The following is a 21,930-nucleotide window of genomic DNA, read 5'->3' as shown; positions in this document are numbered from 1 at the left end:
GATTATGGAATGAATCAGGAAATAGTTTTAAAAAATTTAATGGCAAAAGCACAACAAAGAGTAAGTATGCATTATGAAAAGGCTATAGAACCTCAATACCAAGTCGATGACCTGGTTCTCATAAAACATCATCTTCAAAGGTCGACACTAAAGAAGGAGACTCAAATTTTTCCAGAAATATGAAGGTTCATACCGGGTACAAACAGTGATCCATCCTAAGACCTTATTTTTAGTAGATCCTACAACTGGATCAGAGAAAGGGAAGTACAATGTAAAAGACGTGAAGTTGTTTATACCCCAGGAACGTTAACGTTCAGAGTTAACTGGCAGAGTGGCGACCATCAAATCCTGAGTTGTTTTCGGTGTTTCTTCCAAAATAGTTTTCCTGCACCAAATTCATTGCAAATCTTAAAACTATCCTGTCATCTATTCCCAAAATCTTAAAATATCCTATGATCTTATTACATAGAAAACTGGATGTGACCTTAGGAGAATCACAGAATAGTGTGTATAAAATATAATCTGAAGAGCTAAACAACTATGATACAATAGTATATAAAATTTCTATTTCATATCAAATATTTTATACCTTTTATGAAATGCAATGTAGATGGGAGGGTTTATATAAAGTTTGAAAAGTGTGGGTAATATAAATAAAAGCATGATTTACATGAACAGATAACTCACGGCTAACACAAAACACCTATCACACCTTTCAGGCATCCCTCACAAACAAGTTTGCCTGATTCTTCACCATTTGCCGTTTCCATAGGGTTGTTAAGATTTCCTTCGGGGACCTCAAGGGTGAAAGTGGGAATGTCTGGTCTGTTGGAGACCATTTAACACCAAACCTGCTCCGGCGTCTTACTCAAGTACTTGCGAGGTAGGGATCCTGGGGAAGGGGGGTGGGAAGGGTTTCCTGTCTTTGGGACCATCTTCTTTCTCTTCTTCGGTCTTAGCAACCATTTCTACTTATTTCCTTTCTTACTTCTCATTTGAGGACCTATCTATTTTTTCCCCTCTTTTCATATTCACAAACTTCTATCGTTGAAGTCCTTCCTTGTTTCTGTGGTTTTAAATAACCTACATCTTATCTTTAGATAAAAAGGTCGAAGAATCAGACTACACGAACACACATCCGCATACACACAAGAATACTCTCATACACAAACATTGAAATTACAGACTAGAAACCTGTTGCGATGCGAGACCCACAGGAGTTGTAGGGGAAAGAATGTGTGTACATAAGAAATATGCGCGCGCGCGCCCACACACACACACACACACACACACAAGTATATAAAAACTACGACGATTCTACATCAAACACACATAAGAAGGTGTGCAAAGAATGCAAACAAGAGTGGAATTGATTGTGATAGTCATTTAAGAAAAGTCAGTATAATAAATACTCTGAAAATTGATGAATAGTAGGACAGTAGGACTTTAATTACAGATAGACATAGTACCTACTAAGAGTATAGAAGCTGAGAAGTAGAGGAGGAATGTAGGGATTAAACGATATATTAAGAAGTGAATGTGAAATGTAGAGTAGATTTGTAGCTTTACCAGAAAATACTTAATTATAGTATTCATAGAAATGTATACTAGGGTAATGAACCGCACGGCCTACTCAGAAAGGCTAGGGGGGTGGGTGGGTGGGGGGGGGGGGGGTGTACCCAGCATTTACTAAACATAAAGGACAGGCATACCTACATGGAGATAGGACGACCTGTGGCACGCACACACACACACACACACACACACACACACACACACACACACACACATCCATCCACACATATACAGACACAAGCAGACATATTCAAAGACAAAGAGTTGGGGCAGAGATGTCAGTCAAGGCGGAAGTGCAGAGGCAAAGATGTTGTTGAATGACAGGTGAGGTATGAGTGGTGGCAACTTGAAATTAGCGGAGATTGAGGCCTGGTGGGTAACGGGAAGGGAGGATATATTGAAGAGCAAGTTCCCATCTCCGGAGTTCGGATAGGTTGGTGTTAGTGGGAAGTATCCAGATAACCCGGACGGTGTAACACTGTGCCAAGATGTGCCGGCCGTGCACCAAGGCCTGTTTAGCCACAGGGTGATCCTCATTACCAACAAACACTGTCTGCCTGTGTCCATTCATGCGAATGGGCAGTTTGTTGCTGGTCATTCCCACATAGAATGTGTCACAGTGTAGGCAGGTCAGTTGGTAAATCATGTGGGTGCTTTCACAAGTGGCTCTGCCTTTGATCGTGTACACCTTCCGGGTTACAGGACTGGAGTAGGTGGTGGTGGGAGGGTGCATGGGACAGGTTTTACACCGGGGGCGGTTACAAGGGTAGAAGCCAGAGGGTAGGGAAGGTGGTTTGGGGATTTCATAGGGATGAACTAACAGGTTACGAAGGTTAGGTGGACAGCGGAAAGACACTCGTGGTGGAGTGGGGAGGATTTAATGAAGGATGGATCTCATTTCAGGGTAGGATTTGAGGAAGTTGTATCCCTGCTGGAGAGCCACATTCAGAGTCTGATCCAGTCCCGGAAAGTATCCTGTCACAAGTGGGGCACTTTTGTGGTTCTTCTGTGGGAGGTTCTGGGTTTGAGGGGATGAGGAAGTGGCTCTGGTTATTTGCTTCTGTACCAGGTCGGGAGGGTAGTTGCGGGATGCGAAAGCTGTTTCCAGGTTGTTGGTGTAATGGTTCAGGGATTCCGGACTGGAGCAGATTCGTTTGCCACGAAGACCTAGGCTGTAGGGAAGGGACCGTTTGATGTGGAATGGATGGCAGCTGTCATAATGGAGGTACTGTTGCTTGTTGGTGGGTTTGATGTGGACGGACGTGTGAAGCTGGCCATTGGACAGATGGAGGTCAACGTCAAGGAAAGTGGCGTGAGATTTGGAGTAGGACCAGATGAATCTGATGGAACCAAAGGAGTTGAGGTTGGAGAGGAAATTCTGGAGTTCTTCTTCACTGTGATTCCAGATCCTCATCTAGCACAGTGTTACACCGTCCGGGTTATCAGGATACTTCCCACTAACACCAACCTATCCGAACTCCGGAGATGGGAACTTGCTCTTCAATATATCCTCTCTTCCCGTTACCCACCAGGCCCCAATCTCCGCTAATTTCAAGTTGCCGCCACTCATACCTCACCTGTCATTCAACAACATCTTTGCCTCTGCACTTCCACCTCGACTGACATCTCTGCCCAAACTCTTTGTCTTGGAATATGTCTACTTGTGTCTGTATATGTGTGGATGGATGTGTGTGTGTGCGCGCACGCGAGTGTATCCCCGTCCTTTTTTCCCCCCTAAGGTAAGTCTTTCCGATCCCGGGATTGGAATGACTCCTTACGCGCTCCCTTAAAACCCACATCCTTTCTTCTTTCCCTCTCCTTCCCTCTTTCCTGACGAAGCAACCGTTGGTTGCGAAAGCTAGAATTTTGTGTGTATGTTTGTGTGTCTATCGACCTGCCAGCGCTTTCGTTTGGTAAGTCACATCATCTTTGTTTTTAGATATATTTTTCCCACGTGGAATGTTTCCCTCAAGTATATGGTTAGGACATGTAATAATGTTATGGGTGATTTTATTTACAAAATCATTATGTAAAAAAATATTGCGTGTTCGATCTGAGGGGGAGGGGGGGATATGTAGTGTTTTGAGAATTTCTGTGTAAATTCTAGAACCACTCGGCCTTCTACCATCTCGAACACATGATATTTTAGATGTGAGAGTACGATGCTAGAATCCTACCTACTGTGCGTCACATGTTTGTGTGTGCAGGTGTGAAATCAGTCACGAGCAGAAGGTACAAGCGGCAGACAAACGTCACTGACAAGTACTTGTCAGGCGATCCATAGAAGTTCTAGTGAAAGTATACGGAAGAACCGTGGAACTTCTAGGTTATTTTGTGCTAATCGTATCAGTGACCATTGTTATAAATAATAAGAACAATTGAGATTCTTAAGTCTACGAAAAAAATTTCTTATCTTGGACTTGCTGGAGGCAAGATGTATTTTACGATTTGTTTATTGAGTTATGGATGTTAAGCCAACTCTTTGCTAAATGTACGTAAATCAGTTTCTAATGTGAGATAATACGAGTGACTTACAAGAAGTCTAACGTTTATGTGCGAAGTGTGAACTTTGTCCTTTATGATAGTATTGAAAAGCATTCTTTGAGTACCTAATTATTTCGCAATTGAAAAGCATTCTTCGAGTACCTAATTATTTCGCAAGTAGAGAGCGAGTCTTTAAGGTTCCTGTAACTAGCATCGTTCTTCGGAGAAGAAGTTTAGAGATTCCAGAAGTCGGCTATCCAGAGTAGAAGATCAGCTGTGTACACCGAGTAAGTCGACTCATAAGAGAAGTGGGAAGTTTGCACATACACTTCACATACTCATCATCAAGTCGTTAGACATTATAAGCTGGCTCTAAGGCAATTGAGTGATTCGTAAAACTGGACACCAATCTTTGAATTTTTCCTTTTTATTTATTTAAATGGTTATTTATAATTGTTAGTGTAGTTGATTTAGCATCCATAGCCAAATAAAATAAGTCCAATTAATCATGGGCTTGTAATACAAGGAAGTAAGGATACAGTGGCAACTTGATTAAAGACATTTCTCAAAGAGTTGCGAGCTCTTAACAACCCTCAGAAGGCCCGATGGTACAGACCAATCACTGTGTCATCCTCAGCCGAAACGCGTCACTGTACATAGATGTGAAGCGGCATGTGGTTAGTACACTGCTCTCCCAAAGCCGCTACTTTTCAATCAAGTAGCTCCTCAGTTCAGCTCACAAATGCTGAATGCACCACAGTTGCCAACAGCGGTCAGCAGACCCAAAATGTCACCCATCCAAGTGCTAGCCAAGTCTGACTGTGCTTACCTTCAGTACCCTAACAGATACCAGTATTAGCACTGCAGCAAGGCTGTTGACTCTCTCAAAGATTTAAGAGGGTAAAAAATGGGAAAAGAATAACAGAATGTGCAACCAATCCTTTGATTGCCACAGCAGTTCAGCGATGAAAGCCCTTGGTGTGAGTGACTGCTGTACATGTTTTGAGACACATGCATGTTTACTGGCTAGTGAGTTTTTAGATTGCAGCACTACTAACAAATTGTCACGACACATGAAAAGCTCCTAACTTCCAACGAGACGATACCTAGCCTGTGCCAAAAAAAAAAAGGTGTTTGGATACAAAGTTGTGTTGCAGTGTACTTTCGTACTTCTCTGTGCTTCGAAAGGGACAACAACCAATTTCAGTTGTAAATAATCACATTTATGATTATTTAGTCCCATTTTGAGACAATGTATGACCGTCACAATCATAAAAATATTTTTGTATATTATTATAAATATATACTTCTAATGCTCCCATTGCCAACATGCATGTGATGTGGCATCAAAGTATTGAGCACCTGAGGAACGGTTGCTGAGCAGCTTGACATAGCAGCTGAAGGGTTAATATGGATTTTAAAAGATGATAAGCTAGGCTACTTTTGTTTGTAATACACATACGGGTCACTCCACAACATCACACTAGTTGCGCCCACCTGACTAGCCCCAAACTGATAGAAATTTTGCAGGGATGATCCTTCTGCAAAATGTCATGAGAGCTCTAAGACAGTTTTGGTCACATTTAAGAGGACTTAAAATTAAAACTAGTAACAGCCCAAAGGGGATATTTGAATCTGATATACAAGTTTTGGTACCCAACACCCTGTTAAGTTTAAGGTCCTGTCTGCTAACATAAGAAGAAGGATTTCAGCTTCCTTTGAAGAGGAATATTTTAGCTGGACTGAAAATGTATTAAGTGGACCACTGTGTGTAAAAATAACAAAACTTTCTGTAACAGCTGTAATTTATAGTCAGTTTAAGGAATGTAATTTGTATATAAATATTTTTAGGTTTCTTGGACCAAATGAACTTGTTAATGGTTTGCAAAATTTTGACAATAGCATTTTCAAGGTAATTTTTTAAAATCTTATCTCCAATGTCTCCAAAACAAATTATTTTCCAGATCAAAAACAGCAGAACTGTCTCCAAAGAAATAAAAGTAAAGAAATAATGAGCTCAAATTATTCACAAATTTTATTCAAAAAGTTTTGATACCATCTTTATACAGTAACTAATGTGGTTTGACAATTGATAACAAGTAACTTCAATATTATGAATAGGACAGATTGCTACTCACCACACAGAGGAAATGTTGAGTCGTTTGTTGTGCCACCCTGTGACTTAACATCTCCTCTGTATGGTGAGTAGCAATCTACCTCTTTGAAAATACTGTTATTCTATCCTGAACTACCCACTGTTTGATAAGTAACTTCTCTGTATAACTACTGAAGGATACCCAGTACACTTAGCTTCTTAAAAAATTATTGTCACTGCAAAACTGTTGGAAAATTATTGCTATCAACTCCCCCCCCCCAGTTCAAGCACATGTTGCACAAAATTTACTCTGCATTGAAAAAGTTAGTAGTAGTTGCAATTTTAAGACCTCTTAAAAGTTGCAAAAAATTTGTAGAATTCTTGCATTTTGGGAACCTCTATTGAAAGCCTTCTAAAAAAAACTTGAAATTTATGTTGAGCTGAAATTTCGCACAGCCAAGTTTTATTCTATATGGGATACTTGCGCAAACTTTCATTTAAACTGAAAATGATAAAGTGGGGAAGATTTCACTTTATGTGGAATGACCAGTAATGTAATCACTAAATTAACAGATTGAGATTCACCAATGGCTACGATACGTCTACTAGACATCCTGGTACACTGTAATTTTATTGCATTAACTTATCTGTCACCATGTCTTTATATATTTTCACATTACAATAACCACAAGTACTGAGAATAGTAACTAACCTATGGAATGTAATATGTTAAAAGAACCTTATAAGATGATTGAACAATATTATCACTGTATAAACAAACTTCACATTTATAATATGCTGTGGGGCACCTTTATTTGTATAAAATTACAGAGATTTGGCATTGGAGTTGGCATTATTGTCAAAAGGATTTATTTTACAAAACTTAAAATAGGAAAAACTTTTTAATTGACAAAACTGTTACTTGGTACCATATTTATATTTCTACTTTACCTTAACGCCATATATAAAATTAATTATATGACCAACTTCTCATTGTAACTGAAATTGAACATTAAACATACTGGAATTGGAAGCTATCGTCAAAATTATGAATAAAGGCCATTGTTAGGTCACTGCAAGACAGCAATTGTTGCTACCGTATGTGAATTACTGGAAATGAAAATGTAAATAAATGAGAAAATTGTGAACCTTTGATGTCAAAATTTATTTGACAAGCGTAAAACCTATTCCATACATTTAAATCTAGATACACACTCCTCAAGCCACTGTGTTGTGCATGGTGAAGGGTACCTTGTATCACTACTAACTCTCTTCATTTTTTGTTCCACTCTCCAACAGACCAAGGGAAAATGGCTTTCTTTACACCTCTATGAACCCTAATATCTTATCTTCATGGCCCTTGCTCATTCTGCAGCTTAATTCAAATGCTAGCTCTCTATATTTTCTCAATAGTGCTTGACGGAAAGAACACGATCTTCCCTCCAGGGGTTTCCACTTGAGTTCATAAGGCATTTCTGTAACATCAGCACATTGATCGAACCTACCGGTACCAACAAATCTGGCAGGCTGTCACTGAATTGCTTTGATGTCTTCCATCAATCTGACCTGGAGGGGTTCCTAAACACTTAGCAGTACTCAAGTATGTGCAGCACAAGTGTGTGTTCTCTACATGATATCCTTTACAAGTGAGTCACTTTTCCTAAAATTCTCCCAACAAACAAATTTTACCATTTGCCTCCCCTACCACGGTCATTCAGTGCTCGCTCCATCTCTTATAGCTTTGCAAAGTTAACGCCTAGATATTTAATGTCTGTATCAAGCAGTATATTATTAACGCAGTATTCAAGGACTTATTTTCCTACTCATATGGATAAACATATTTGTCTATGTTTAGAGCAAGCTGCCATTCATTACACTATTTTGTATACTCCTACAGTCACTCAACAATAACACTTTCCCATAAACTACAGCATCGTCAGAAACCAGCTGCAAATTGCTGCTTACCATGTCCCTCAGATCATTTATGTATATAGAGAATAAGAGTGATACGATCACACCTCTCTGGGCACTCCTGATGATACCCTTGTCTCCAACAAACACTCACTGTCTAGGACAACATAATGCATTCTACTACAAGTTTTCAAGCCACTCATGTATCTGGGAAACTATTCCATATTCTCCTACCTTTGTTAACGGCCTTTGTCATACTTTCTGTAAATTGAGGAATATGGAATCTGCCTGTTGCCCTTCATCCACGATTTGCAGGGCATGTGATAAAGGGGCAACCCAAGTTTCGTACAAGCGATGCTTTTTAAATCAATACTGATTGTGGACAGAAGCTCTTCTGTCTCAAAGGAATTTATATTTGAACTGGGAATTTTGTTCAAGAATTCTGCTGCAAACCATGTCACCATCAATCTTTTCAAGTATATAAAAAATAATGGCACATTTCTTGCTTCAATACTTACGATATTGCTTTACTCTCCTTACTTGACCAAACAATAATTTATGGCTAAAATTTTGAGCCAATTTTTTAAATACTTTTTGAACGCAGGAGTATTACAGATCCACAAGTAACATATATTCACTATTATTTTTTCTAATGTCAGTCCATTTGCAGATGATCTCTCAGTTTATTGTGGGGTGAAGCAAATAAGATATAGCAGCAGACTGTTCAGACAGACGTTGCTAGAGTGTACAATATGAGCAATAGTAGGGAGAATATAAAAAAATAAAAATAAATAAATAAAATAAAAAAAGCAGTAAATTTCCTTGCCAGAATATCCAAGGTAATATTTTAGTACAATCCACAGGATTAAACACACAACCCAATATATTAAGAATAAGGGTAACATTCAACAACGAACTACACTAGAGTCTACAGGTGAGTAAGGACTGGCACACAACAATCAGTCACAATCCCATTAAATTTTATTACTCTTTCACATCTAGATTTCGACTATAAATAGCCATCTTAAGCGCATTTCAGTTACAATCCAACAAACTCATGGCAGTACATGTCACCATATTATCTTACTACAGTAAGATGCGCAGAAGATGGCTATTTATAGCCAAAATCTACATGTACAAGAGTAATAAAATCTAATGGGATTGCAATTGATAGCTGTATGACTCTCCTTCCTTGTAGACTCTGGTCACTGTGCACAACAATTCCTTATGGAAACAAAGTTCGTCTACAGGTGAGTTGTGTATTCCACAAGGTAGACCATGTGCTTCTCCATGTAAGCAAACTTAACAAATTCTTCCAGGAGAAGCAAAGCAAGAAGTATTTGCTGAGCCTCATCTGGCATACTGCAGTCCTGTAAGGGATCCATAGCATTTATGGCCAATACTGGATTATGAGGCCACATGAAGGGGAGCTACAAGAGTGGTTCAGATATGCTTCAAGTGGTGGTGGTTTGTCACTGGCATAATGAAAAACCAGACACTGAACTCATTAACAGTTCAAAAGAAGCAGCATGCTTTAGAGGCTGGGTACAGTTCTGTTGCAAATTTCAGTGTAAGAGCTAATGACTCGAAACAAGCTAAATGTTGAGGAATGGATGAGAAGCCAGAAGTTTGACCGCTCTCATAAAATAAATGGGCTCCACTGTCACAGAGTCAATGACAGGCACTGACATGACAGTATTTTAGAAAGGAACTGTGCGAAACAACAAATTGACAGAATCAACACGTTCAGTGAAAATTTAAGAGTGAAGTCTATATTTAGAAATATATATTGCTACAGGAGCATGAAGACTTCACTGCAATTTAAAGTAACAACAAAATCTTGGTACAACCATCTGTAGTGTACAAAATGGAAGAAGTATATACGGATCTAATAAAGTCTAAGCTGGGTTCAGTGGGGAAATTGCAAAAACACAGCTTATTTGTGAAGGAACATATATTACTGTGTAATCAATATTTGAGTGCTGTTTACCTGTCTACGGTTCCTAACAACTTAGAACTGCAGGTCAAAGATTACTGGTAAAAAAAAAAAAAAGTTCAATTTATTCAGTAAATGTGAGTATTAGTATTTGGGTCAGTTCTCAAATGAGGTGTTGAGCATCATGGGTCGCTTGTTAAATTATGTGAACATGACTACAAAGAGGAACTGAACATATTGTTCCACCGAGACAAAGCTTTAAAGACCACAATGATATCAGTAGCAACATTAGAAAAAAAAGGGGGGGTGGGGGGAGGGGGTTGGGGGATTAGATCTTTTCTTCAAGCAGCTTTCAGAGGAGAAGTTTGAATTCACATATTTTGTGATGAGGTCAGTGATACAATAAAAATGGCCTTAGGAATCTCCAATGTAAATGTAAATCCAGGTACTGGTAATGAAATAAATTACAGCAACAAACATCTTTCTGTTTGTCATCAAAATACTCAGTCAATAACAAACGAAGTTTTCGATGTAGAGGACTCAAACCCGGGATCTCCTGCTTACATGGCAGACACTCTATCCATCTGAGCCACTGAGGGCACAGAGGATAGTGAGACTGCAGGCTCGCGCACACCTCCTGCGAGACCCACATTCTCACCTTATACGTCCACACACTACATTCGTAGTGTCTCTACCCAACACACTCATTACTCGTTGAAGACATTCTTACCAAGTCCCATAAGAGTTAGGGGAATATGTGTGCATCCACACAGAAGGAGGTCATGGCCAGTATTGCCATTAACTATATGTCCGAAAGAACAGACACCACATCCATATAAGTATATAGAACTATAAAATTACTATAACAGCAAGACAATTTAATACACACAATATAGAAACATTCAACTCCCTGTTATCAGGAGAAAGGTGGGAAGAAGTTTTGCAAACAGATGACACCAACAAAAAGTTTGAAAAATTCTCTAGCATCTTCATTGATTACTTTGATATTGCATTCCCTCTCAAAACCCACGAAATAAGAGGCACAACTAAAAAAGAAAAACTATGGATAACAACAGGGATCAAAATATCACGTGTGAGGAAAAGAGAATTACTCAAATACAGGAAAAAACAACATACCCCCCTTCTAAACAGTTACATACAGGAATACGTTCAAATCTACAGAAGAGTGATACAACAGGCAAAAAAATGGCCAATGATTAATTCACAACAGAATCAGCAAATAAAAGCCAAGCAATATGGAAAGTCAAAGAAGGAAAATATCACTTTTAACCATGAGAACGGGAGTATAACTCATCCCCAACATATCGCAAATCTTTTTAAATGGTACTTTGCAGAGATCACTAATAATTTGACAAAACAGATACTAGAATGAAACAGAAAAACAAAGTGCACTTGTGTTCTTCAGTCTACATCAATGAAACAACCCCAGATGAAATTATCAGTGCTGCATCAGCTAATAGGAAAATGTCATCAGGGATTGATGGTATTCCTATTACATCATAAATCTATGTATTAAAAACATTTCACTTCTTCTTGCAGATATAGTAAATTCATCTTTTCTGACAGTTTAAAAATTGCTAAACTGGTCCCTATCCATAAGAAAGTTGACAAAACAAATATAGAAAACTATAGACCAGTCTCATTATTATCAGGCTTTAGTAAAATCACAGAAAAAGGTACTGTATAATAGGTTAATGAAATTCTTACAGAAAAAAATTCTCATAGAGTCTCAGCACGGATTCAGGAAAAATAAATCAACAACCAGTGCAATTTATGATTTTATAAAAAATGCCCTGCACACAATAGACAAAAAAAAAGGCCACTGGAAATTTTTTTTTTTTTTTTTTTGGCTTAAGTAAAGCCTTCGACATACTGGACCACAACATATTGTTGGAGAAGCAACAACTATAGGCTATAGCATTAGAGGCACTGCACTAAAATGGTTCACTTCGTACTTGTCGAACAGGAAACAAAAAATAGAAATAAAACATGAACTAAAGGAAAACACCAAGACACGCTCCTCAGATGCAGACGTTCTAAATAAAGGGGTCCCTCAGGAATCCATTCTTGGGCCAATCCTCTTTCTCCTGTATATAAATGATCTAGACCTGAACATTGAGTCACAAACAAACACTTTCTTTGCATATGACAAGCATCCTAATTACGGGAAATACCCCAAGTCAGCTTCAAACAGCTGTTAATAAGACTACTTAACAGCTAAATAGATGGCTAGAGAGGAATAAACTTATAAAAAAATAAATATATGTAAAAATTAATAATAATAAAAATTCCAAAATTTCTGTTTAAAAGGTGATGTGTGCTGTACCAGTGTGACAAACTCCAACAAAATTTTGTCTTCTACGGAAACAAAGTTTTTAGATTCATGGCTTCAAAATAACTTCAAATGGCGCGCGCGCGCGCACGCACACGCACACACATGCATTTACTCTCTGTCAAAGCGAGTCATAGCACTGTCCGAACTGCCTACTTTGACAAATTCCACAGCATCCTACTGTATGGAATTATTTTCTGGGTTAATACACCACCTAGTTCAGTCATCTTAATGCAAAAAAGAACTTTACAAGCAATGCAACATGCTCGACAAATAGATTCTTGCAAACCCCTCTTTCAGAAGTCATTAATTAATTCTCCCTCTTCCCTGTATGTACATACTAGAAATCTGTAAATGTATTAGAAAGAATTTAAAAGATGTAAATGAAAATTTTAATATCCATCAACATGATACGAGACAAAAGGAAAAGTTTCATGTCCAGTCAATAAGGACATCAGCCTATAAAACCTCCACAGTAAACAGCGCTATACAAATTTACAATAATCTTTCATATAAAGTAAAAGATACATCATCATTCTTACTCTTTTGGAAAAACCCTAAGGGCATTCTTATTGGATCATTGCTTCTATTCAGTAGGAAAATTTCTAGATCATTTAAGATACAGAAGAGTTGAAATAAGACAGTGCAGCTACTGCAAGAACCTTTGTGGATAAAGCTACAATTCATGTATCTGCTGAAATAATTACTATATATGTGTGTGTGTTTTCTGTATCCCACAATCTGAGATTTATAGGATGAATCAATAAACAAAAAAAAGCCAAACCATTATCAGGCTTCATAGCTGGACCAATATACAGCCATTTGTGAATCAGTACTACTAATAAACACATTTGTACAATGCAAATTGATAAACATGGAAATTTGTCTGTTACAGTATAATCACTACCATTTGCAAGAACAGTATTCCTGTAATTGCATAATTCACTTTTGCTTAGTTGTGGGTCATTCCATATCAAATCACCCAATAAAAAATAAATTTTACACCCACCTCCTTAGATTTTCATGAAATTTGGCTCAAATGGTTCTAATACCATTCTGACAACACCTGCAATTTTTTTTTTTTTTGCTGTATCTCTTATAATTTTTTTAAAATAAATTTTTAAAGTTTTTATGTTTTGCATTTTCCGAACCTTCGGAAATGGTAAATTTAATTTGTATTCAAAACTTTAAAATTGCTTGTCTTAAAAACTCTTTTAGATAACATCATGAATTTTTGCAGCAAGTTTATTTATTATACATATTTGAAGATAAAAATGATACTATTAAAATATATTAATATTTTCTATGAAAAAAAATATATATGCATTTTTTTTAATGGATGTTTTGTTTTGTAAGAATTGCAATATCTAGAGTCTCAGACCTGACAGAATGCTCAAATTTGTTTTAATTTACTCTTAAACATATAGGCTACTTGATAAAACAAAAATAATGATGGCTTTTTAACATGTTTATTAATTATATATAGTAGATTACATCAGAATTATGTACAAAGATAGTGTACTTACGACACTTATGTATAACCCAACTGATTGCTTGAAACACTGAATTTTTTTTAGTTATTTTGTCTTTTTAATAAGCATTAATGCTGATTCAAACTGTTTTTCCACTTCATCCAAGAGCTTTTAGTTCTTTCGATACAGTCTTTTTTGAAGTAATACATTCTTCCAGTGCCGCTTGATTGAGGTACACAGACTATGTGCTCCAAAGGCACTATGCAAGAATCTTCTCTTTCAGGCCAATAAAATGATGCAGCTGGTCCTGAGGGATGTAGAAATATAATTTCTGCATCTTCTTCATCATTGAATATTGTTTTTACCAGTCCAAAGTACCAGTTACCATCATAATTTGCAGCCACATAGCTATTTATGGATGGTTCATCACGAACCCAATCAGAAGAAGAATGGAAAGAAAAGACTAAGAAGGATTTTACACTATCTGTAGTCCTAATTTCAAGGTTGTTTGTTGGAAGTGGTTGGAAGTTACGAAAACTTCTTGTTCCAGGAATGGTCCGGGTTGCTGAAAAACGTTTTTCTAGTTTTGTTGCAAAAAAAGTGTTCGGCCTTCAAATTAAAGTCTCTCAAGTGTTCAGTCAAATTTTTAAAACTGTTTCTATTTTTGTACTGCCCAGCACAACCATCTGTAAAGTAGTGAACTGAGTCAATGTCACTATGATGTAATGACAGCCACTTTGTAATTTCTTTTTGTACAAAGTTAACAAAACCAGTGTCATGTTCTTGGTCATCACTAATAAAACAGTGGTTGGAAACAAAAGCATGTTTTCCTCATTTCTTAGAAAAACTCTAACTGAGTGTAGAGTACAACCACCTCTATTCCAGTGGTAACTTTGGATCTCATTTTGTATAACAAAGGAATAATTTTCACTGAAATCCATCACAATAATTGCTGTTTTGAGTGGTGGGTCTTCTTTCAATCTTTTAAAGGCTGCTGACTGGGATTTTGCTATAAACGAGTGCGGGGTGAGCTTTTCCAATGACCTAACCAATAAAGAAATGTAGTCTTCAACATTGACAGACTGATCATTTCTGCCCTGTCTGTGTTAACCCACTGACTAATTACAATTTCTTCTTCTAAATCATAATCTTCACTTAGTTTTTCAGTTAAGTACTCAGTTAGAGCAGTATTTGCAGGACAGCTGTCGCAATGATGTAGCATGCAGTTTTGGTTTTCCGTGTTGCACACAAGCATCTTAATTAGGTCTTTATAAGATTCTTCAATTTTCACAGCATCCAGTAATTCTGGTGGATACTGCATACACATACAGTGTGTGTGCCTGCAGCACCAGCAAGGATACACCATTTAGGTCTCAAGAAACAAAATTTTGAAAATCCTACTTCTACCTCGGGATTCTCCCATTTGAAAGAATAATAGAGTTCTCTCAAGTTACACAAAATGAGTCTTTTTGCATGTACACATTTTTTTGAACACTTACTTTGTCTTTTGTTCCAGGTAGCACTCTGGAACTTTCATCCTTTTCATAAAAATCTGTTACAAGTCTTACTGTATTTTCAGAAAGAGTGTTACCTTTTTTGGACCAGGAGTTTCCAAAATACCCTTTTCAGATTTTAGCTTTCTAGCTTGTCGCACCATGTACTCACATTAAATTCTTTCATCACTTTATTTCGACTCCAAGAATCTGGAGCCAAGGTCAGAATCTGGATTTTTCTAGACCTCCCAACAGATGAAATCTTCTCTTTCATAAGAGAAATCATTACATCAAAATCCTTTGCTTTCACAACCACACTTGTATCTTCTTCGTCATCATCAGAACTTGGTGCATCATATTTTAATGCTTTTGAAACCGCCTTTTTTGCAGTCTTTTCAATACTGCTAACGTTCCTTTTAAAATAAGACCCTTTACTTTGTTCTGACAAGCCATGAAGCTTTATCAGTGTTAAACCTAAATTATCAAGAGCAATGTTTGTTTGTACGAGGGATTCATTTCTGGATTCCAATGATTCTAATTCAACCATGACTTCATCATCTGTTTCACTTTCATTGACTTCAACTCTTAATTTTTCCTCACAAAAGTTACGGGATGTTGAGCAAAGCTTTTGTCCAGGTTTTATGCTAATTTTTTCTGTCAGTAATTGTTTAGAAAGATCCAAGCCTACACTTCTCAACGATTTTTTGATGGGCTTTTTGGGTTTTTTTAGTGGGTCTACACATGTTGTTTGATACTTTTCAAAAACATTTCAAAAGTAGTAGCTGTGGTGTGAACATATATTCTTAAATTCACACAGATTAATTCCAGATCGTAAGTGGATCAAATCTTTTTCTTCCTCACTCAATTCAGATACCGATTGTAACTTTTTTGAAGGTGTGTAGGCTGTTTGGAAACAGTCAGATTTTTTAAATAACCCTACACTACAGGTTTGAATATCTGACATACTGATTTCACTTTTGGTCTGATTACTGTTCTGGTTACTTATGTAGGATATTGGAAAATAATCTCTGTAAACTTAATAAAATACTATCCAAGCACTACTTAACACTGTAATAATTTTTTACTTCAAAACACAGGAGTAACAAAACAAAATCCAAGCGTATATTGTTACTCCAAGAAGACAAAAACTTATTTTCGGTGTCTAAGTCACTTGGTACTTTTTATTTTTAAAATATAATTAATATTATTTTAAAAATTAGATAACTATTAAACAGGTTAAAAAGCCAACATAATTTTACTTTTATCTAATAGCCTATACAATTAAGAGTATTTTAAAACAAATTTGAGCTTTCTATCAGGTCTGAGACTCTAGATATTGCAGTTTTTGTAAAACAAAACATCTGTTAGCTAAAAAAAATAAAAAACTTGTAAATTTTTTTCATTTGGAAGATTTTAATATATATTTATGGTATTTTTTTTAACATTTAGATATAATACACAAACTTATTCCAAAATTTCACTGATATCTTGAGTATTCTTTAATATACAATTTTTTTTAGTTGTGAGGACATGTTTAAGTTACGATTTCCGACTGCTGAAACAACGCCAAATCTAAAAACTTCAAAAATTTATATATATAAAAAAAACTATAAGAGTTACAGCAAAAAAAATTTTACAAGTGCTTTCAGGATGATAAAAGAAGTAATTATACGAAGTTTCATCAAAATCTGACATGGTTGGTGTCAAGGCCTGGGTGACTTGACATGGAATGACCCTTGTACTATTAAGGACAGTGACATACCTGACAACAATACACACCATTGTTGCAAGTGAAATATTACATACAATCTCAATGATACAATATGTAGCCTTGATAATGGATTATACGCCAGAACTTGCTCGCAAACAAATCTGTTTGGGTAACCATCTGTATCTTAATAACATTCAAATACACATACTTAAACTGGATGTGCTGAAGCCAAGAAGGTGGAGCACCTATATATTTAGAATGAACTGTGATGTTCACAGACACACTAATAGAAATAAAAACAATTTCCATATTGTCTATTCATCCCCCATCTATGATTCATAATAGAGTTTCATAATTCGAATTAGAAAGGCTGTCACTGGTTACCAGCAGACATTAAATACGAAATTGAAAATTGCAGATACTAAGAAACAGTAAAAATACATTTAGTAGATTTAACACTATCAAAATATTCGACTTGGGTATACATTCTGCCAAATCTGACGATGAGTACGAAAAGATATAGGCTTTGTATTTATACAGCTGACAAGTGTTCTGTATGCTTTTACGTGTCAGATGAAAGCAACAGTAGAATAACTAATGAGAAGGGAGAGTAGCCATTTATCACTAAATGTGTTGTGCAGTCCTGAAAGCTCTCCATTAGGGATTTGCGGATTATGTGAGAAATAATCAATATGGATAGTACTGAAAAAAAAGCGCCATACGAAAAAAGGGGCATGTGCCATATTTAACTAATGGAATAACACCGGATTTGACAACTGTCGGCTAGAGCCCCGGAAAACTTGATTGTGGTGACAGGCTTCCCATTTTCTCTAAAGACAGTCAAAAATCTCGATCCAGTTTTAATTTCTCCCGCTTGTCATTATACTATACGAAACATACCTTTCCAGTCGCCTTGTGCTCTTTGCCCCAGGCATCCATGACAAATGGATCATTTACGGACACACATATGATTTCATCAATTCCCTTCTTCTTTAACTCGTCTGCTTTTTCCACGTATCCTGGAAGGTGTGTCTGAAAACAAAAAACAGTTAAATAGCAGGTACAGTCTACTTTTTATTGCGGAGTACGAGTGTTAGATAATATTCGATGGTGTTTCCGAAACTCACCTTTGAACAACCAGGAGTAAAAGCACCAGGTACAGCGAATACAACAGCCTTTTTGTTACTGAGAAGTTTTTCAAGATTAACTTTATTCGTAGGGTTGTTCTCATACAGTTCAACCGATGGCAATTTGTCGCCGACCTGGAAAAATATGTTATTTTAACACTAAATCTACAGTCAACGGTGAATCTTTCACAGATTTATATTTACCTTCAGACCCATTATGCTGCTTGCGTGAAACGACCGACAAAACTGTTTCAACAAAGCCTTCGTAGTATTGACGCCCGTCAAAGAGTAAATCGACAGCATTTATATAAACCGGGAAATCGACCTTGAAATCAATGCTATGAAAAGTTGCGCGGTAGTTGTGGTTAAATCGCGCAAAAAAAAGTGACACTGCGTTGTTCAGTAGATGGTCTGAAAAATAGAACTGATTATGTTGAAACTTTTATAGAAACGAGCACTGGAAAAGCTAAATACTCCTACATCATGTACTGTTGCGTTTATTTATGTTTTCAGACCAATTAGATTAGTCAGTGCAGAGGTGTATATTAAATACTTTTGTACACTGTACAGCATTTCGATTTAGTGCTTTACAAAAAAAAAAAAACTTTTTTGTGTGTTATTGGTGTGAGAAATATAATAATAAAATTACCAGTTAATGTAAAAACATATAGTTCGGATTGTTCAAACAGCCGTGACAAGCAAGTTTTATTTTCACACTGCTGAGGCAGTACTGCGGTTTTTAAAACCGGGAGAAACCAGTGAGGTCACATGTACCACAAAATGACGCGTTTCACATTTCCCAACAGTATACGTCGTGATGACACTGCTATTAAAAGCAGACATAAAAACTACTATTGGAATCAAGATCTTCGGGGACAATAAGTCAAATGTTCTGGGAGAGACCAAGACGACAAATAACATCTTCAGGAGATATATGACTTTCTGGTAAATTTGTAAAGTAGTTTGAACAGAAATTATAACTGTATTTCGATCATTGGATGATTTCAGTTAAAAATAAAGTAATAAAAGCAGAATTTGCCGTCGGTCTGTAGTTTCAACTGCATCTACGTTTAACTGCAACAATAACTGACAAGTGGCGAAAGATCAATAATTTTATTCGAATTGCTGGAAATTCTCAATATGATAATGATCTGTCATACTACGCTTAAATAAACACGTATTGTCATTGCTCCACAAATGTGTCTCATCAGAAATAAAAAGACGACACGAACAGTAAACGTGAATCTGTCTTATAAAACTATTTCTGTCGTTGAAAACCATGTAGAAGTCTAAATAGGCTCAATTTACTGTTTGAATTTTTGCAGTACAGCAATGAATTATTGGGAGAGGTCAGTTTCCTATCGACTGTCTTTGTTTCACCACTTTATTTATTTTATTTTCGTTTTGTTACTTATGTAGCGCAATTGGCGGCACATTAAACCAAAATGTTCAAGTGTGTAGATTGTAGGAGGTGACAGTGATGCGGTGCACACATCAGGTCGGTACGCCGAGGGAGTAGAAATGTCTTCGAAGAAGCGCAGATTGTGACGTTTTAGCGACTTGGAATCCATGGAAACCGATAATTTGGTTGCTCTTCATACACTGCTGTCTTCAGTGTGTGTCAGTACTGGACGAATGCCGGTGAAACCGCTATTAGGGAATGCACTGAATCTGTGCCGTATCAGGTAACTGGACGCCGAAGTCATCTCTTTAATTTATAACGCTTAATATATCGGTACTGCAAGATAGATTGAGCACAATTGACAAAGGAACACAAACTGAGATAAACGCAGCCAGGCAGTAGCTATACTATTCTATGGAAGATTTCTATTGGAAAAGGCTCTGGCCTCTGAGGAAGATGACAAATCAGTTATAGAACCAACCATGTCACTCACAGTTGGCTAATAACAACTAAGATATTCAGTTCAGTGTTTCTGCTGACCCTTGCATTCCCCAAGGGAAATGGCTTCAATATAGCATTGTATTTTTTGGCGAGACAACTATTCCTATCGCAAGAGTGGTGGCCCCCAAATTCGCCGGATATTAATGCTGTGGAATACATTTAGGATATCATTAACACGAACTTATTACCCAATAAATTACTACATACGTATGTGTAGAACAATAGAATTACCTTGATTTAAGTTTCTCTATCTAACACAGTTGTTGAGCAACAGCACAGTTTGAATTGTGATCGTTAGTCTGCCTGCCAATTTAGCGTAAGCACAAGATAATGTTCTTCGTTATAATAGTATGTCTCACTATAGCAAAAGAAGTGTAGCCTTAAGTATTAAATACATGTAACAGTAACGGATTAAATTATGCTAAGCCTGTAATGTAGCAGTATCATGAGCAACAACAGCTGTTGTATTGACTGGTACAAGAAAGTTACTTTGAATCCATAAATAGACATTGTATAATTTGGGAGGAGAGGGATTCAAGTCACACGTCAAAAATCCTGCAATTACAGAAAAAGAAAAATGTGTGCTGCCTTACCAAGAACATTCTGTCGCCCACTCTTCAAGAACCTAAAAATATTACCCATCCTCAGGATTGTACATATTTGAGATTGTGAGCTCTGTACACACGAACTGAGGTAATGGAAGAAAACCACTTCAGACATACGTACAACACGAGACACAAAGAAAATTTCGTGCATCCAACATATTGCCTAAAACTCTAACGACAAAAATGGTTCAAATGGCTCTGAGCACTGTGGGACTTAACTTCTTAGGTCATCAGTCCCCTAGAACTTACAACTACTTAAACCTGACTAACCTAAGGACATCACACACATCCATGCCCGAGGCAGGATACGAACCTGCAACCGTAGCGGTCGCACGGTTCCAGACTGAAGCGCCTAGAACCGATCGGACACTCCAGCCGGCCTCTAATAACAGATACCCAAGAAAATGGAAATGAAAGTCTACAATAAACTTTATGTGTAGGGATATACTGAGCATGAAAATAGGTTCAGTGAAGCGAATCTCCTGGTTCAAAAGTGCTATTATTCAGTTGAGGAATTTATGAACGATGTGACCATTTGAACTGCGTGTTTATTTAATATCATAGTGTTTTGTATATTATTGTATATATAAAATAATGACTGAAAATGTGGACACTAGGTACTGTACGTCATGAGAAAAACAGTTTACTAACGTGCTCAAAAAAAAAAAAAAATAATAATAATACAAATGCAATACAATGCAAATATTACTTCGTCACGCGCGAATATATTCAGCGATGAGATATCACATCTCTGGAGGAAAAGGAAAAAACACCACGTCCTTATCGTCTTCCTTCTTCCTGACTCTTCATAAATATGTTGTAACTTGCTCGAACAGTCCACGGGTTTACTGCCGGTCCATAGTGTCCAACGGGCACAATATTTCGGCGATCAGACATGTCGCCATTGTAAGCGCAACTTGTTTGGCCTTGACTACTATTTCCATACCGATACTGACATTTCCATACATTAGAAAGGCAATCACTGCTAAGAATGACGTCAAATTTGAACAGAGCATCACTGACGCAAGCGGAAACGTAATGAAAAAAAAAAAGAAACTAACGAATAATTGGCGCTGTCAGCGTCAGGATAACCATATCAACTGACGTGCTGCACACGAATGTTCATCAGTTTGCAACCGAGATGCCGAACATGGTTGTCTCCATGAATCATCGCGCGCTGCTGGTAAAGTTACGGTGACATTACTTAGCCCTGCAGAAATTCTGGACAGTCAAAGGCTGGAGAAAATGATTGCAAAATTCTAAAA

General features: G+C 37.1%; 1 protein-coding gene and 1 long non-coding RNA gene across 4 annotated transcripts in view; one reads left to right on the top strand and one right to left on the bottom strand.

Annotated features, from left to right (window-relative positions):
* LOC126195419 (peroxiredoxin-5, mitochondrial) overlaps positions 1-18,566 on the bottom strand; it is a 39,883-nt gene extending 21,317 nt beyond the window's left edge. Inside the window, exons 1-3 of the mRNA XM_049934026.1 lie at positions 18,362-18,566; positions 18,158-18,292; positions 17,931-18,062 (exon numbers count right to left, since the gene is read on the bottom strand). Of these exons, the coding sequence (XP_049789983.1) occupies positions 17,931-18,062; positions 18,158-18,292; positions 18,362-18,460 (366 nt within the window). The 5' untranslated portion in view covers positions 18,461-18,566. The remainder of the gene's footprint in view (positions 1-17,930; positions 18,063-18,157; positions 18,293-18,361) is intronic.
* A 254-nt stretch (positions 18,567-18,820) lies between these two features.
* LOC126195422 (uncharacterized) overlaps positions 18,821-21,930 on the top strand; it is a 37,976-nt gene continuing 34,866 nt past the window's right edge. For 2 of the 3 annotated variants that reach the window (XR_007538604.1, XR_007538605.1), the window contains exon 1: positions 18,821-19,102. This is a non-coding gene — a long non-coding RNA (uncharacterized LOC126195422). Of the gene's footprint in view, positions 19,103-19,627; positions 19,843-21,930 lie in introns of those variants that run through there. The other variant, XR_007538606.1, reaches the window with a different exon arrangement.

This window comes from Schistocerca nitens, chromosome 7 (assembly GCF_023898315.1).
Source record: "Schistocerca nitens isolate TAMUIC-IGC-003100 chromosome 7, iqSchNite1.1, whole genome shotgun sequence".
Lineage (NCBI taxonomy): Eukaryota > Metazoa > Arthropoda > Insecta > Orthoptera > Acrididae > Schistocerca > Schistocerca nitens.
This window is presented reverse-complemented; position numbering and strand designations above follow the sequence as displayed.